Source organism: Hevea brasiliensis, unplaced genomic scaffold (assembly GCF_030052815.1).
Source record: "Hevea brasiliensis isolate MT/VB/25A 57/8 unplaced genomic scaffold, ASM3005281v1 Scaf377, whole genome shotgun sequence".
NCBI lineage: Eukaryota > Viridiplantae > Streptophyta > Magnoliopsida > Malpighiales > Euphorbiaceae > Hevea > Hevea brasiliensis.
This window is the reverse complement of record NW_026614892.1, coordinates 1-19,403: the sequence shown is the minus strand read 5'-3', so window position 1 is coordinate 19,403 and position 19,403 is coordinate 1. Positions and strand designations below refer to the sequence as shown.

The window sequence follows — 19,403 nt, the reverse complement described above, 5'->3', positions numbered from 1 at the left end:
GAAGACAGCGTCGTTTTCAATAGATTTGGGCTGCAAAACACGGATCTCTAAAATGATTCTGCTTTCGTGAAATGTTCTCTTCTGCCCTTTTCTTTCCTGATAAAATTTGCAGAGGAGGAAGGAGAAAAAAAAAAAAAAAAAGGGAAAATTTCTAAATAATATATTTTAAAATATAATTAATAATTTTATGCGCAATTTTATATATATATATAAAGTAAAATTAAAAATTTTAAAAAATAATTAAAATATAGGTATATAGTAACGATTTGAACCACTAGCTTTCTAAAATTAGGTATAATTAGCATTAATATCAAAATTTATATTATATAATTTACGGAATTTAAGAAATTAAAAATATATATTTTAAATTTTTTTTATTAGCCCAATAAACATTTAGCAAACTAAGAAAGCTAAAAATTTAATCGTAAGTAATTTTATTTATATTAATTGATTAGGAAAATTATTTCCTAAATCAACGCTAGGTATGATAAATAGTAATTAATAATTAGATATAATATGATAATTATTTGGGAAATTTATAATTTGGTTTATTGATTTTGTCTTATATTATATTCTTAGATTTTAAAAAATTAATTATTTAATTCTTAAATTTTATATTATATTATATTTTAATTTTTAAATTTTAAAAAATAAATTATTTAATCATTTAATTTTAATACGTAGACTAATTTAATTTTTATAATTTTAATATTTATAATAATTTTATTAATTGACAGAGTAATTAAATTATTTTATATATATTTTATCAAAAATTTGTTAAAAGTATAAAAATTAATGTGTGACAGTGTAAAATTTATAAATTAAATAATTAATTTTTAAAAATTTAAGGATTAAAATGTAATGTTAGGTAAAATTCATTGACTAACTGAATAATTAATTTTGAAAGCAACGCCCAGCCCAAACGCCAAGGGAAGTCCCCAATCTTCATTCCTTATGGACTCTCTTCAATTCTCCCCTCATCTATCCGTTAACATAGAATACAGTATTGCTGCTCCATTAGAGCCTACCTACTGCTCTCTAGCTTCTCAGTGTTTAGCTTCAGAGTGCTCTCTAGCCGGCTAAGAATTGCCGATCCGCCAGGATGAACAGCCCAAAACAAATCATTGAACTCTGTTAATCCATTCTTTGACATGAGCTTCTTGCAGAATTCCTTTATCTTCTGTCTTCTGAGGAAGGTCCCTTCCAAGCTTGAAATTTATGCCCTCTTGAGCAAGGCGTCCATCAATGACATTAATTTGTGCACCTAGCAAGAATTGCTGGACTGCATGGTTGAGCTCCATGAAAGGAGACTCCTTATTTATTACAGGGTTGGCTCCAATGATCACAGCTGCAGCTCCATCGCCAAAAGTGTAGCCCCTGCGAGATCATAAGGGCGTTCCTTGTTTGGGGGTTGAAAACCTAGTAGTTTCAGAAGTGGTTAATAAAACACCGCTTCCTGGATTATTTTTAGCTATGTCCTTGGCAACTCTGAGGCCAGTTACACCACCATAACATCCTAGAAAATGTAGCATTACTCAACTAACATCACTCTTTAAGCCAAGCTGGCTAGCAAGATAAAGAGCGCCACCTGCAGGTAGGCATATCTCTCACTTGAACAGACATAGACTATACATGGGTGACATCTTCTCCTGGCCTTCCCCACTCCTTGATGCAAGCAAGGCTTGCTTCCTTTGCCATCTCAACACTGCCGGATTTGCTATTTCAAGCCTTTGTTTGATTGTTGGCGAGCCCTCGGTTTTCTCCAGAATCTCCTTAGACATGACTGTGTGTCTTCTCTTCACAGTAGCAGGAGTGAAAGAAATGCATGGTGATTGTAACTGCAATAAGCAACATAGTTTGAATGAATTATTCTTAATCCTTGCTTGCCAACTTCTAACGAGTATTTTCTTGGAACAAACAATAATATAAGATTTTATTTTTCTTTTTCAAGAGAATTGTATACCAAGATATCATGACAATTACAAGCTATCTCATGGTTGCTTCAGATGCACCTGTAAATTCCTTATGAATAGTGTAAAATTTTAGCTAGAACATTTTTAAACCCAACAAATAAAATTATATAATGTTAATGGAAGTAAATTTCACTTACAAAGTCGCTCCAATTTCTCCTAGATGGAAACATCTTCTCAGTTGGTGGCACGGATACAGCCCTCCACCCGGCATTCCTGGGGAATGAGCTGCCTAGGAAAGGCCTTGCCAATTGCAATTTTATTGTTGCCTAGGAATGCGCCTAGTGAGAACGGGATAGTGACCTGAAGCACCATTGCTTCCATTTTTGACTTCTTCAAGGCAGGAAATTATCAAAAATTAAAGCAGGGAAAATATAAATGAGAGATCAGCTAGTTCTTGTAGAGGGGTTGGCTGAAGTTATACTATCCGCTTGACCTGATAGACCATTGGAATTCCCATTTCCCAATTCCTGCTAAAAAAATAAATAAAACAATCAAATAGTTAATTAGTAAGTCAAATGAAAAGAAGAGCTGTAATCCAATATTGATGTAGTGTAAATATGCTTTAAATTGCCTTTGAAGGTAGAATTACACTCAAATTATTTTTATCAATTTAATTAATATCAGATTTAATTAATTTGACTCAAACAGTGAAACGAGACATTTTACCGCGAGGAACGGAAAAGTTCTAGAATCTCTCCTCTCAATTGCTCCCAAATCAGGAAACATTCACAATTGCGGACCACTACAATCAAATCAAGTGACAATAAGTCTACTCCAAGCAGAGAAATAGGGTCTAATCAAAATTCGATTACAACAGAAGGTCCATCCATGCACATATATATGCGAAATGTTCCTAATTTGGAAGTGTCCAAAGTGCTGCTAAGGGCTTTTGAGTTGAAGATGCGATCATCAGATTCCAGGTTTCCACAATAGACGGCCAAAGCAGGACTGTGGTCCCCTAATTTGTCATTGTTTCGGCAGAATCACACCGACGCCACTCTAAGGCATCAAACTCGTAATCATTGTCTTTCTTAGTGCTATTTTTTTTATTTTGTCCTACCACACCTAGTCAATATGGGCTCCAAACACTTGCAAATCACCATGCTGCCATTTTCATGAGATTTTTTTTTTAAATAAAAATCGCCTTCTTTATTTTGCCCATATTCTGTGATTTTATTATTTAAATTTAAATTAACTATTTTCCTCTTATTTCAGAAGTTTATATTGCACGAGTTACTATTAAAATTAAAAAAAAAACTCTTTGAAAAATATTAATTTTAAAATTTTTTAAATATTTTTAATTAATTCTTCCAAAAACATTTAGAATGACTCTTTTATAACAGGCCAAATTATTAAAAAAGTCAAATCTTTATATACTTTTATGTTTTAATCATATCATTTTAATAAGTCAAATATTTGCATATTTTTATGTTTTAATCATATCATTTTATTTTTAATAAAAAAATCAAAATTAAAAGGTTTGCATAAATTTTATTCAAATTTAAATTTTCAATTTAGGGAAGTGTGGTGATGTGGCATCCGTTTGATATTTTTTATTCTAAGATTGTCCACTTGACTTATCATTTTGAAAATCTTACCAAAAAGTCAAACATTTTAATTTTACAAAAAAACTAACCCCTATCTCTCTAATCTCTCTTTCTCTCTCATTATGAGAGGAATGACAATATTTTCATATTCAAGAATCTTCAAGTAGTCAATAAATTATATCAATTAGCAATGGTTTACCAATCTTAAATGCAACTGTCTTCTTAGAATCATTTATCGCATCTTCTCTACTTGTATACGCATTTGGCATGCTATTAAACCAAATATTGTAATTTCTTAATCTATCATATTTGTCAATTAGGATTAGAACCATTATCGTTTTCACTCCAACTTTCAACCATCCCAACTTCATTCCTAGCTTAGTTGTCCCGTTGAAACATCACATAAGATAATTGGACTCACAACGCAATTTATATGCCTTGTTGTGTCAAAATATGAATAGAATAACAAAGAACAACCCTTTATTCGACCACCTTCTTAACTTTGGTAAAAAATATTAGCTTCCATCCATGGCTAATTGGGGGTAAAGAATCATCATTTTTACCTGATACTTAAGTATAAATCAAGCCATGCTCCTCTAGTCATTCAATTAAATCTGAGTACTTCTCTTTCATTATCTCATAAATGATATGGCTAAGAACTAAAGTTTCTCCCCAACTCTTTGGTTCTATTTCACAAAAGAAAAACAAATTTGATGGAACTATAAAACAAGAAAATTAATAATAAAAAAGAATAAATTTTTATACTATTAATTATCAAATAACTCATAATCAACTAACTCTTGCTACCAATCAATAAACAGAACCACTGATGAGAATCATCATGGGGCACCACCACCCTTCAAAAGTGCAATAACTAGAGCGAGAGCTAAGCAACTTCAAAGTATACTCATGGACCATAAAAGGATTTTTGGCTTAGGAGGGGAGCTGCATAAGGAAGGCCTAGCTTGTTTGCTCTAAGAATCTAAGTTGATCACCATGTGCCAAGTTGGAGCTTCCATTGCCACATCACCAGCCACATCAGATTCCATTGCCACATCACCAGCCACTTTGGATATGCCTCATGCCACCTTGGAGTCTACTTGGCAGCCACCTAGGTGTTTGTAGGGTTCACACCACGTGGAGAGAGCTCATTGGTTCATTTGAAATAAAGAGAGCTACTTTTTAACCAAGTGGGCCCTAATATTCTACCATAAAGAGGGACTAATTACTGCCACCTTCTGCCCTTTTACAATTAATGCTGCTGTCATCTTTTGTCTTTATAATTAATGTACTTACTATTCTTGTTAGGATAGCCAATATGGCATAATTATTTTTAACTTTTGTCTTAACAAATTTAGCTTGTGTTTCTGTAACCCTAGGTTTATAAGGAAGAGAACACCATCTTCTTGCTTCAGTTTTCATTTTCTGCTGTAGATGAGAGTCTCTCTTAGAGAGAGTTTGAGTTTTCTTTCTTGCTAGTTTCTAGAAGAACTAGAACTTAGGCAACGTGATCACTTGCCTATTTTACTTGATGATCAATGTAATCTCCCACAAGTTGGGTTATTGTGTTGACACTTGATCTGTTCCTCTTTGAAATATATATTATGGTGCTTCTTTTTCCAATAGAGATTGCATCTTATTTTGTTCAAAGAAAACTTGTTTTGGAGTTGATGATCCTTGGATTCTATTAGAGGTCTGCATCCTTAGGCAATGTTCATTTGGGTGCTTATCATATTGGTATCAGAGCATTAGGACATCAAATCAAGTAAGTATCCTTAATTCTTTATATTCCTTAAGTTGATTTTTCTGTTTGATTTAAGCTTCTAAGGCATTCTGCCAAGGAAGACATTTCTAGGGTTTTTGTTTTTCTTCATCTTCCATGCTTTTCATTTCTGTTTCTAATACTTGCTGCTGAAATCTTCATCTAGGGTTTTAGAGAAATTTCTTTAAATCTATTTTTGATTCCAGTTTTGTCTTAGGGTTTAATCTATATTCCAGCTTATATCATCTTTGTGCTAGCTAATTTCTTTGAACTCTTGCATAATATCAAGCATGTTGAGCCAACTGTAGTAATTTTGATTTATGAGAGATTGATGAATTGATGACTGAAAGTGGGAATTGACATGATTAGTAACTGATAGCAGTGCAATTTTGATGATATATCTACTGCACTATTGGAGTTTGTGATATTTGTGCTGGAAATTGTGATTTCTTACCATTGTTGAATTGGGGGAAATTATAAAAACGTGGGGTTAAAGTTTGAATTTGGTTTTGAAATTTCACCATAATCATTTGGGTATAATTATTGTGCTTCATAACAAATTTGGGGTAAAAATACCACTGTTTGCCTATTGAACCAAATTTTGCGGAGAAACTGGACTATTTTTAGTTCACATATCAAACTAACCCAGAAAACTCTGAAAATTTACAAGCTTTTTATACCTCATTTCACTAGTTCCTATGTCAATTTTCGGAGTTGTTTGATATTGTTTGCCTAGCAAACCAAAATTTTACGGCAGACTGGATCAAATTTAGTTCACATAAGAAACCAATCCAGAAAACTCTGAAAACTTATAGGCTATTTATACCCCATTTCAATAGTTCCCATGTCAATTTTGGGGGTCGTTTGACACTGTTCTCTTACTAAACCAAAATTTTGCGGCAGACTTGATCAAATTTAGTTTACATAGTCAACCCCCTCAGAAGCTCCTGAAATTTTACCAGTAGTTAGTCCGCATTGGGTTTCCAGTGTGTACCAAATTTCAGATCAAAATATAATCGTTTGTGTGGTGAACCAAAATTGGAGCATATTTTTGGTAAATTATATGAACTGCTGGTATATGTGCTGCATTGCTTATGAAATTTGATATTTGAGCTTGATATCATTTCATTAGGTTGTCTTCATTCTAGTTTACTAACTCTTCATTTGGTATCTATATCTTATTTTGACCCCAGTGTCACATTGCTTGTTCTTGTGTCACGTCTTGTTCCTTGTCGTTCTTGATCATTTTGTTTAAAATTTGTGAGTTTTTGAATTGCCATTGGTATCTTAGTTCCAAGGGAACCAAGCAAGAAGAAGTGAGTGGTCAAAGGCTTGAGGGTGTGAGTGCATTAGAGGGTAAAAGCCATCTGTTTGTGTGAAACACCTAGAGAGGGTTAGCCATTTCCTACTAACTTGTTTTCTTGCTGCTCAAAATCATGTCAAATGAAACTGGTAGTAGTGGGGAGAGAGTCCTAGTTGATGAAGCTATGTATAGGGATGCCGTGGCTGTACAATTTGAGAGGTTGACCTTGGGCATGAATGCATTGATGGATGACATAAATAGGATTTTGGAGGAGATGAGAAGGGATAGGGAAGAGAGAGCAAGGGGTAGAGATGATGCTAGGGACAAAAGGCAAGAAGTGAGAAATATAGGGGAACCAAGAGTGGAAAACCTTGAGGGTGAAGTGCATGTTGAGGAAGAGTTTGAGGAAGCGATAGAAGAAGAATTTGAGGTTGGGAACTATAACTATGGTGGTAGGGTTTATAGACCACCTAGGGCCAGGGGAGCTAAAGGTAGAAGAGGAGGTAGGTTGCCTAGATGTGGGGAGTGTAGATATGGTGATTATGGATATGGAGGCCCAGAAGAGAGGGTAGACACTAATGTGGGTAGTATTAAGATGAAAATTCCTCCCTTTCATGGGAAGGAGAATCCGGATGCTTACATGGAATGGGAAAGGCAAGTTGAGCTAATTTTTGAGTGTCATAACTATAGTGAAGAAAAGAAAGTGAAGCTTGCAGTCGTAGAGTTTAAGGAGTATGCTATAGTGTAGTGGGACCAGTTGATGGTTAGGAGAAGGACTTTAGGTCTTAGACCCATTGCTTCTTGGGAGGCTATGAAAGAAGCAATGAGGGAGAGATTTGTTCCCCAACACTACTTTAGGGAACTCCACCAAAGGTTGCAAAGGATAACACAAGGAGGGAAGAGTGTAGAGGAGTACTATAAGGCAATGGAGATAGCTTTAGTAAGGGCACAATTAGATGAACCTCCAGAGGCTACTTTGGCATGTTTCCTAGCCGGTCTTAACATGGAGATTGCTCATATTGTTGAGTTGCACTCTTACACTAATTTGACTAAGTTGGTGCACATAGCCATTAAAGTAGAAAAACAATTGAAGATGAAGAGAGCTTTGAAGTATGGTAGTGGTGTCCATTCAGCTCCAAAGGCCCCTTGGAAACCAAATGTAGATAAGACTTCTAAGGGTGAGAAAGAAATTCCTAAGTTTAGGAAAGAAGAGTGGAAGGGGAAAGAAAAGGTAGAAAGTAAAGATAAGGCGAAGAGGGGTACTGCCACTACTAGGACTAGAGATATGAAGTGTTTCAAGTGTTTGGGATATGGGCATTATGCTTCCCAATGTTCTAAAAAAAGAGTCATGGTGATTAGGGAAGATGGGGAGGTAGAGAGTGAGGAAGAAAATGAATCTGAACCTTTGATGTTAGTTGAGGGGAATGAAAATGAAGAGGATGTGCACGTTGAAGAGCCATCCGATGGGTATGACTTTGCATTGGTTACCATGAGGACCTTGAGTGCTCAACCTATTGTGGATAGTGATGAGTTGCAAAGGGAAAACATCTTTCATACTAGGTGTGTGGTGAAGGAGAAATTGTGTAGCATGATTATAGATGGGGGTAGTTGCTGCAATATGGCTAGTTCCTTACTTGTGGAGAAATTAGGATTGCCTACGCTTAAGCATCCTAAACCTAATGGGTTACAATGGCTAAATGATTGCAACAAAGTGAAGGTAACTAAGTAAGTAGTGGTACCTTTCACTATAGGGAGCTACCATGATGAGGTCTTATGTGATGTAATGCCCATGATAGCTACACATATCTTGCTAGGTAGGCCATGGCAATATGATAGGTATGTGATTCATGATGGCAGGAAGAATCGCTATAATTTGAAAAAAGATGGCCGCACACATTCCTTGGTGCCCTTGTCACCATCACAAGCACATGAGGCCAAATGATTCATAAGCCTATATTCTTGTCTATAGCAAAAACATTAATGATCAGTTGCATCATTTGAAACTTGTGTTTGATGTGTTGAGGAAAGAAAAATTATATGCAAATGTGAAAAGTGTTCTTTTTGCTTAGAAAGAATTGTGTTTTTGGGATTTGTTGTGAGTAGCAAAGGTGTTGAAGTAGATGATGAAAAGGTTAAGGCAATTAGAGATTGGCGAACACCTAAAAATGCATATCAAGTTAGGAGCTTTCATGGATTAGCAAATTTCTATAGGAAATTTGTACCTAACTTTAGTACATTGGCTGCTCCATTAAATGAACTTGTCAAAAAGAATGTGACATTTGTTTGGGGTAAAGAACATGAACATGCATTTGCTATGCTTAAAGAGAAATTGTGTTCTTCACCTTTACTAATTTTGCCTAATTTTGACAAGACATTTGAGATTGAATGTGATGCATCAGGAGTAGGGATTAGAGCTGTTCTCATGCAAGAGAAACGTCCAATTGCTTACTTTAGTGAAAAGTTGCATGGTGCCGCATTGAATTATTCTACATATGACAAAGAATTGTATGCATTAGTTAGGGCATTAGAGACATGGCAACATTATCTATGGCCTAAGGAATTTGTCATACATTCTGATCATGAGTCTTTGAAGTATATCAAAAGCCAACATAAGTTGAGTAGGAGACATGCTAAATGGGTAGAATTTATAGAGTCTTTTCCTTATGTTGTGAAATATAAGCAGGGCAAAGAGAATGTGGTAGCTGATGCACTTTCCCGCAGGTATAATCTTCTTACTACTCTTGATTCTAAATTATTGGGATTTGAGTATGTTAAAGAATTATATGAGCATGATGATGACTTTGCTGCCATATTCCATGCATGTGAGAAATCTGCATTCCAAAAGTACTTTAGGCATGATGGATATTTGTTTAAAGAAAATAGATTGTGTGTGCCTAAAAGTTCTTTGAGGGAATTGCTTGTAAATGAGAGTCATAGTGGAGGCCTTACGGGGCATTTTGGTGCTGCCAAAATACTAGATGTCCTTAGGGAGCATTTCTTTTGGCCCCACATGAGAAAAGATGTTGAGAGACTATGTGCTAGATGTGAGACTTGCAAGAGAGCAAAGTCTAAGGTGATGCCTCATGGGCTATATACATCTTTACCCGTGCCTAAGCATCCTTGGGTTGATTTGTCCATGGACTTTGTCTTGGGATTGCCTAGGTCACAAAGGGGTCATGATTCAATTTTTGTTGTTGTGGATAGGTTTTCAAAAATGGCTCATTTTATCCCATGTCACAAAAATGATGATGCTACATATGTTGCTAATCTATTCTTTAGGGAGGTTGTTAGGTTACATGGTATACCTAGAACCATTGTGAGTGATCAGAATGTCAAGTTCTTAAGTCATTTTTGGAAGGTTCTTTGGAGAAAATTGGGAACTAAGCTACTTTTCTCTACTACTTGCCATCCCCAAACTGATGGCCAAACAGAAGTAGTGAATAGGACGTTAGTCACACTTTTGAGAGCCTTAGTGAAACAAAATTTAAAGTCTTGGGAGGAATGCATGCCATACATAGAATTTGCATATAATAGGGTTGTGCATTCATCTAGTGGATACTCTCCTTTTGAGCTTGTTTATGGTTTTAATCCACTTACTCCTTTAGATTTGTTACCATTGCCTTTTGATCATGTTGCTTCATTGGATGGTGAGAAAAAGGCTGAAATAGTTAAAAAGATGCATGAACAAGCTAGGTTGCATAAGGAAGCAACTTCAAAGCATGCTCATGGACCATAAAAGGATTTTCGGCTTAGGAGGGGAGCTGCATAAGGAAGGCCTAGCTTGCTTGCTCCAAGAATCTAAGTGGATCACCATGTGCCAAGTTGAAGCTTCCATTGCCACGTCACCAGCCACATTAGATTCCATTGCCACGTCACCAGCCACTTTGGACATGCCTCATGCCACCTTGGAGTCCACTTGGCAGCCACCTAGGTGTTTGTAGGGTTCACGCCATGTGGAGGGAACTCATTGGTTCATTTGAATTAAAGAGAGCTACTTTTTGATCAAGTGGGCCCTAATATTCTATCACAAAGAGGGACTAATTGCTGCCACCTTCTGCCCTTTTGCAATTAATGTTGCTGCCATCTTTTGTCTTTATAATTAATGCACTTACTTTTCTTGTTAGGGTAGCCAACATGACATAATTATTTTTAACTTTTGTCTTAATAAATTTAGCTTGTGTTTCTGTAACCCTAGGTTTATAAGGAAGAGAACACCATCTTCTTCCTTCAGTTTTCATATTCTGCTGTAGATGAGAGTCTCCCTTAGAGAGAGTTTGAGTTTTCTTTTTTGCTAGTTTCTGGAAGAACTAGAACTTAGGCAACGTGATCACTTGCCTATTTTACTTGATGATCAATATAATCTCCTACAAGTTGGGTTATTGTGTTGACACTTGATCTGTACCTCTTTGAAATATATATTCTGGTGCTTCTTTTTCCAATAGAGATTGCATCTTATTTTGTTCAAAGAAAACTTGTTTTGTTCAAAGAAAACTTGTTTTGGTGTTAATGATCCTTAGGTTCCATTAGAGGTCTGCATCCTTAGGCAATGTTCATTTGGGTGCTTATCAGTTTTGAACTTAGAAACATAGCCTACCTCCTTTGTCTTTAAATTAATGAAAATATATTTTCAGTTAAAAAAACATAAAGGTTGAGTTCATGTAATTATAGGAAAAAGATAAATAGTCTATTATGATAAAAAAAAAAACCATGTCCAATTAAATGGAATTCAAAATTTTTAATTTTATTTTTAATTACTAAAATTTCATTGTAGACTATGACTAGTTTATATCTGTAACAGAGACATATAGCACATTATTAATAGGTCATATATTTTTTTGAAATTCGTATAAAGTTTTTTAGAAAAAAATTCTTGTAAAGTTGATAATTAGGTATTATGTGATTGGGAGTAAGTAGGCTAAATAAGTAGAACTTACTGAGAAGTGGAGATAAATGTCTTATTTATTTTGCATTATCAAAACAACTTTTCGAGAAGTACATCATTCTACTTCCCTTGCGTAAGGAAAATAACTTACTCAAATAGAACTTAATAAGTTACACTTTCTCTAGTTAAGTGCAATACAATTTACTAATTTCCCTTTTAATTTGTTACGCTTTAATAAATTATTTTATAGATTTTTTTTTTATGATTTATGAGTAAATTACTTCTCGATAAATAAGCCTCTTGAAAGTATACTTCTTGATAAGTATACTTTTTATAAAGTAGAGTATTTTAAATTAAATAATACCCTAATTATATGATATCTAAGAATAAATCTACTTAGTATTATTTGTTGATTAATAAAATAAATTCACCTTATAATTAAAATTTTAATTTATTTAATTTAAATTCAAATTTAAAATCTCATAATTTAATTAAAATATTCTAACATCACTAAAATATTACTATAGTAAATTTTATTTGTAATTAAAGTTTTAATTATACTATAATTTTTTAATGATATTACAGTCAAAAAAAGTGAAAATTTGTCAGGTGAAAGACCAATTAGATACATAAATGCACCTACCGATAATTGAATAAGACTCCATTACACCAACCACTCTCTGGCTCCTTGATTTGAATCCAAATCCAATGGCTCACCAATTAGAAAATCAAGAAATCAAGATTCAAGAATAACAGTGACAAAACCAGGAAACTGAGGACTGAGGGGAGCCTCTAGTTTAAGGTTCCAGTGTTCCAAGAAAAAGGTGAAAGCACTAAACCAAGGGGCGAAAAAGAAAGATGATAACAGAGCTACGCACATGTTTCAACATCTTCCTTGTCTATTATAAATACCAATCCTCCCCTTGCTTGCCACTTCCACCCACTCAATCCATCTCTAGTTCACTTTCTAGACATCTGTTACAGCCTCATCAAGAAAGAATTCAAGAAAATGGAGGCATTTCAATCTTGGGTTTCAGAGCACAAGCTTACCAGCATTGGTCAGTAACAAGAATATTAATTATACTAACTCATTTCTTTTTATCATATAAGAACCTTATCATAGCATGCATGATGTGTGTTGGGTATTGCAGGAGCACTGTGGGCAACAGCAGTTGGAGGATCACTGGCTTATACACGTACAAAAACTCCTCTAAAGCCAAGTCTCAGGCTTATCCATGCCAGGTACATATATTTTATATTTATATAGTCTTTGTTCTGCCAGGTTTTTGCCTCATATACTTGTATTTTAGTGGGTTTTTTGATGTTGCAGGATGCATGCACAAGCCTTGACACTTGCAGTGCTCTCAAGTGCAGCAATCTATCATTACTATGAGAAGAAGCAAGGAGAGAATAATGCTGCTGCTGCTTCTGGAGCTACCAACTCTCTGCCTAACTAAATGATAACAAGTCTGCTCTACTATTTTATGTTAATCTTGAGGGGGTTTTGCTTTACAAATTAAAATGATCTGTATTGACCTGGGATTTGCTTTGGCTGTTGGCGCCTGGGTTAATCATATAGTTAATACTAATATGATTAAGTTTTTCTCTTTGCTATTTCCATGTTGAATGTGTATATCATTGGCTTCTGGTTATTCAATAATTATATTGAAATCATTTTTAAAATTATAATTATGTTGAATATAAATTATAATTAAATTAAATAAAAAATAATACTTATAAAATAAAATTTTCATAATTAAATCTTTAATGTACTATGAACTAATTATTCTGTAGGCTGCAGCACCACCTAGCTGTAGCACCAACCGCCTATCTCTCTCTCTGCCGCTTCACCCTTGAGATTGGGAAGCTCGTACCTTAAAATCATTGCAACGATGAACTTGATTATTGAATTGACGATTAAGAAATATGGTTTTGGTTTGAATATGAATTATCATCATCGCGGTTATGGTGTCTTGATTCATATCATCAAGTAAGCTTCGTTGTCTTCGCCATTTAAATCCCTTCTTTCCTTCTTTTGCGAAACAGAATCCATCGAGCTTCAAGAATCGCATTCCCGTTTCCATCACTGGAAATTCGAAGCTGAGGGTAATCGTTTACAATACATATGGCTGTAGCACAAAGATAAGTGGTCTGGGCCGTCATGGCAATGTCAAGTAAGCGAGGAATATGTTCGATTAAATGCCTCACCTGGACATCCTTTCTTAAGCTTCGATGATTATTGCTTATTTGAAAAGCAATGATCTTCTCCAAGCTGAGAGGATTTTTTGGGCAAAGCTAGAAAGAAATGCTGTTGTTGATTCTGCAACGATCAGCGGTTACGTCAAGGCTGGTCAGCTCGATTATGCTCGTGAAGCTTTTGTTCATATGGTGGAGAGAAATGTGTTTTCTTGGACCAGTTTGGTTTCTGGGTATTTCATGATTGGGGAAGTTGATGAGGCTCTTTAGCTTTTCCATCAAATTCCTGACTAGAACGTGGTCTCCTGGACTATTGTGGTTGTGGGTTTTGCTCAAAATGGTTTCATTGATCAAGCTGATCATGTTTTTTTTTTTATATCAAATTCCAGAGAAAAAAAAATATTTCTTGGACTGTTATGGTCAAGTCTTATGTCGAGAATGATAGAATTGATAAGTCCTTTGATCTTTTCTATCATATGCCCCAGCGGAATCTATATTCTTGGAATATTATCATTTCGGGTTGCTAAATGAAGCCATTCAACTATTTAATTCAATGCCTCCAAGGAATGCAGTTTCTTGGACGACATTGTTCACAGGTCTGGCTTGAAATGGAATGACCAAACACGCAAGGGCGTATTTTGATCAGATGCCTAAAAGGGGCATAGAATGCTATGATCAGTTGATCACAGCATATGTTGATCAAGGCAGCTTGGTTGAAGCTAGCGAGCTCTTTAATTTGATGCCAGAAAAGAATATTGTGAATTGGAATGCGATGATTGATGGGCATGCAAGAGATGGGCCAGGAGGTGTTGCCTGAAGTACCTAATCCTTATGCTTCAGTCCCATTTTAAACCAAATGAGACTACTATCATAAGTGTATTGACAAAATGTTATAGCACACTGTAGCTTAATCATGCAAGATCATGGCCTAGTGATTCATCTTGGGTTTGAGCATGACGCATTTATTGCGTTGATGTCCTCTGAGCTAGCTTTATTTTTCATTAGCTTGCGGCCAAGTACGTTGTGTCATGGACTTCAATGATATTAGCTTATTCAAACCGTGGTTGTTGGTATCACGTATTACAGGTTTTAGCATGCATGCTAAGATCTAGAGCCAACCTTGATGAGATTACATTTGCTGGAGTCTTATAAGGTTGTAGAGACGCAGGTCTTGTCAGAAAAGGTCAAAAGCTCTTTGATTCCATGGGTTGTGCGTGGGGTATAGATGTTAGTGTATGTGCACTGCAGCCAATATATTAGTTGCATGTGTGATCACTTAATATATGTATATACTTTATTCTTAATAAAATGCTACTTTATCTTTAATATTTAATTTAATTGTAATGAATATTAATTAATAAAGATAAAGTCCATGGGACCTATATGCATGGCAGTGAAAATTATAATGTTGTTATAATTATGAGATTCCGACTGCATTATAGCATTATTTCAAAATGTTCCTGATTAATGTTATATTGAGATTGGACATTGATATAACCGTTGAGACCAGTACACGTTGTATTATTTTCTTTATGAAAAGAAGCAACAGTTCTCATTAAGCTGAGGTATGTGAGATACCTAGAACCAACGTGTAAGTGCTTGTGGTGACAAGTTCACTGTACTGACCCGCACGAGGATTCCATACAGAAGTTTACCTGTGTCTATGAAAAGACTCACATGACAGTCGTATAAATGATCCTTAGACTTGAGACATTAAGTTATCTTATATAGAAATTACTGTGTTTTGATACCGCTCACATGTCATTCTATGTAAAGATAACGAATGTAACAATTGTTGGATATAATATGAACTGCGTAGAGATATTTAATTGTTAAGATAGAATTCATCACCTTAGGTAATTAAGAAAAATATTTCAATTGTTCTTGGCCAGTATGGATTGTTAAATCCTTGCGCAAGGTAAAATAAGATTGAGATCTTATTTAATTAATCAATCATATTGGGAGGACAGAAATGATTTATACATAGCAGACACATTCCATGCATCAATGTATAAATAGAAATATTATGATGAAAATATATTAATTACACTGACAGACTGATCACAGAAAAGTTAGTCAAACCACTTTGACAAATTCTAATATTTGGGTGATCGTTACACATTGATAGATGTCAATAATGATCTACAAATATAATTAATCAATTGTAAATTGACGATAAAATTAAAGCATTAATTTTTTTTAATTATATTTGTGGCCAACATATTAGGAACCTAATGGGTCACACACATAAAAATTGTAAGTGAGGAATTAAATTGGATTATCAAGTTGGACTTGATAAAAATAATTCTAGAGACTTAAGGATTGAAGTTTAAATTTTATTTACACTGCTTAATATCCTAATAATTAAGTGTAGACTTAATTTAAAATTTCTAGAATTATAGGAATTAATTATGTGAATTATAATTCCTATAAGGGGTCAATTTATAATTAACAAATTTAAAGAGTTAAATTTATAATTATAAAAGGTTGTTCCCTATAAATAGGAAAGTTTGTCTTCCTTTCTTGACTAGTGAGAGAAGAAAGAAAGGAGCTAGCACTCAAAACTCCCAATATTCTCTAAGAGTGTCTTGGAGAATTTCCTCACAACTCGACTCAGTTGTTAGAAAATTCTTTAAGTTGTTTGAGATAATTTGTTAAATAATAAAATTTTAATTATCATTATTTCATACTTAATTAAAGTTGATCTTGTTTAATTGAGAATTAATGCTTCCTAACAGTGGCATCAGAGCCATTTTAATTAATTATGGAATGATTTATTGTTGTTGGTGTTAATTTGAGTATTAAATTCATGTGATTATATATTGTTTCTCCCAATTTTTTTCTTTTCCTCTGCTCAAATTTGGTTATGAAATTTTGAGATTTTGAGATTTAAGTTTTGTTATCTTAAAATTTTAGATCTACAAAATCAATTTGAATTAAAGTAAATTTTGAAAAATTTTGAGATTGAACCAATTTGGAGAATTTTTGCATGAAACCCATTTGAGCATCCATGAAAATTTGTCGGTGAAGATTAATCGCCACCCAGCTGCGTAAATGGGTATACCCATCAGCAAGATGGTGACCGGCACTCCTCATGGCTGGTATGGTGGCTTCCGGCAACAGAAAAATGGAGGAGATCGGGCTGTGATCTGCTGCTCTGGATCACACATGGTGGCTGGACGTGTTTGCAAAGCTGCCGGAGATATCCCTGTGCGTCGCCGGCCTTGTGGCAGCGTGGGCTGGCTGATGCGAGGGCCAGTTCTGGTGCGGCGGTGCTGGTGGCCTCCATGGCTGCTTCTGGTTCACGATGAACCAGATTGAGAGAGGGGAAGGGTGCTGTCTGCTCACCTTATTTTGGGCAGAATTACAGTTTTGCCACTGAACCAATTTACCCTTCATTTTAAGTAAAATTGCAAGTTTGCCATTGCAGCTTATTTACAAAAATGCCACCAGTTATTTTGTTGTGCCTTTTGGCTTAGCAAATCACAAAAATGCCATTAAAAATTCCATGTTCCCAAATTACCTTGGTCTTCTTTTATTCTATTTTGCAATTATACTTTTAAATTTAATTAAAATAATTTAATTTAATATTAATTTTAAAAATTAGTTTCTAAAATTAATTTAGGGAATTTGGATAAAGGAATTTATTGAATTAAATTGTTTAATTCAATATTAATTTTTGAACATGTGTTTTCTAAAATTAAATGGTAGATTATGGTGTATCTAAAATTGTTTTAGATTTTATTTATCTAATTAGATTAGATATTGAATTAAAATAATGTTTAATTCACATATATATAATATTAGAAAATTATTTCTAAATTATATATGGCATTGGGTAGCATAAAATTTAATTTAATTGTTTTGTTAAATTAATAGGTATTTAATTGTGATTAAATTACTTATTAATTAAAGGAAATTGTTTTCAAGACAATTAAATAGAATTATTTAGTGGGAGGAACATTATACATATTTTTTGATTTAATATTTCTAATTGTTAGAAATATTATTTTAATTACACATGAAACCAACAACATCAATGAAGATGATTAAATTTTTTTATGCATTTTAATTTGATTATAATGCATGATGGATGGTTATGGACTAAAGACCAATGTGATTGTTTTTTATATAGTTGAATGCCTATATATTCATAAATAGAGACTGTGTTCCCTGTCTTCTCTTATATTCTATGTTGTAAATTCTTTTCTCATCTTACTCCCCTCGAATGTAACTCGAGGTTTCTATTTCTGAAATATGTAAACGTTATATAGTTTTAGAAAGAGTAGATAGGAAAATTATTTGTAACTGTAAGCAAAAAGAGGAGCTAATGAATGTACTTCAAGGAGCTGTTGAGAAGACTTATGAAGTCCTACATTGCTACTACCTAGGTTTTTGACCCTATAATTCTCTCAAATGGCTCGAGAGAATTATTTAGTAAAGTCCATAATCATCCGATTAGAAATGCATGCTAGGGGTGTATGTTATATATATATATGATGTATGATATTGCTAGCATGTTAAATAATGAGACCTAAAAATTGGCATAGACCTAAAATCCCTCATTCAAATATTAAGTACATGTTATGAACATGATGCCTTCCATTGTTATAGCATAAACCTAAGTTCTATATTAAAGTTAACTTGTTGAGCACACTCAAGGTTGCTTTTCTCTCGAACATGTTTATGGCTATGAAATATTGGATATTTCTGAACAATGGGTTTTACTTAACTGATTTACATGATTTGGATGAGCACACTCATGATCATGTAGAATCAGAGGCATAGTTAGGAGAAACATAAAATTATGTTTAGACAAATAATTGTCACCTAACTGATCTAGGAGTCACATAGATATGTGATTGATAAATAGTTATCTACCTAATTTAATTTTATTTTGATTTGTTGAGCACACTCAAGGTCAAATAAAATTAAATGGGGTCCTAGCCCACTAAGAAAATTAATGCATTAAATTTCCTGAATCAATGGTGAGGGCTATTAATTTGAGTAAAATAGTGGGAGACCAAATGGATATTAAAGACCTTATATTAATTTGGTTAATGAAAATTATATACATGAAATTAATACAATTTTATCTTTGCATTTGTAGATCACTAATATCACCATGAGTAACAACCATTTCCTACGTAGCATACTGGATGCTAATAAGTTGACTGGACCAAATTTCTTGGACTAGTACAGAAACTTGAGAATTGTTCTCAAGCAAGAAAAGAGGCTATATGTCCTTGAACGTGCCAAACCCAATATTCCTCCTGTTGATGCTCCTGAAGAGGTACTGAATGAGTACATTTGTCATACAGATGATGATGAGCAAGCCACATGTGTGATGTTGGCTAGCATGTCTCCTGAACTTCAAAAGCAGCATGAGAATATGGATTCTCGAACTATCATTTTGCATCTCAAGGAGTTGTTTGATTCAAAATGCAGAAATGTGCGGTATGAGGTATTAAGGGAATTATTTCGCTATAAGATGACATAAGGATCTTTAGTAAATGTTCATGTTCTGAAGATGATTGGCTATAATGAAAAATTAGGCCAATTGGGTTTTGTCATGGACCATGAGTTAAGTATTGACTTGGTCTTACAGTCTTTACCTCCTAGTTTCTCACAGTTCATAATGAACTTCAACATGAATCAGTTGGAAACTACATTGCCTGGACTGTTGGGTATGCTAACTACTGCTAAAGGGGAACTTAAGAAGAACAAGTCCCCTGTTCTT

The 19,403-nt window shown here is 34.2% G+C and overlaps 1 protein-coding gene and 3 pseudogenes across 1 annotated transcript; 2 read left to right on the top strand and 2 right to left on the bottom strand.

Moving 5' to 3' along the window:
- Positions 1–988: 988 nt before the first annotated feature.
- LOC110657807 (type III polyketide synthase A-like) lies at positions 989–2,222 on the bottom strand (annotated as a pseudogene).
- Positions 2,223–3,611: 1,389 nt separating this feature from the next.
- On the bottom strand, positions 3,612–4,569 carry LOC131177244 (clavaminate synthase-like protein At3g21360; annotated as a pseudogene).
- Positions 4,570–12,369: 7,800 nt separating this feature from the next.
- Positions 12,370–13,081, top strand: LOC110643008 (uncharacterized). Its single transcript, XM_021795228.2, has 3 exons — positions 12,370–12,525; positions 12,619–12,709; positions 12,798–13,081. Exons 1-3 carry the CDS (start codon positions 12,477–12,479, stop codon positions 12,922–12,924), a joined length of 267 nt encoding a protein of 88 aa, XP_021650920.1. The 5' UTR covers positions 12,370–12,476; the 3' UTR covers positions 12,925–13,081.
- Positions 13,082–13,447: 366 nt separating this feature from the next.
- LOC131177243 (pentatricopeptide repeat-containing protein At1g09410, mitochondrial-like) lies at positions 13,448–14,908 on the top strand (annotated as a pseudogene).
- Positions 14,909–19,403: the final 4,495 nt, after the last annotated feature.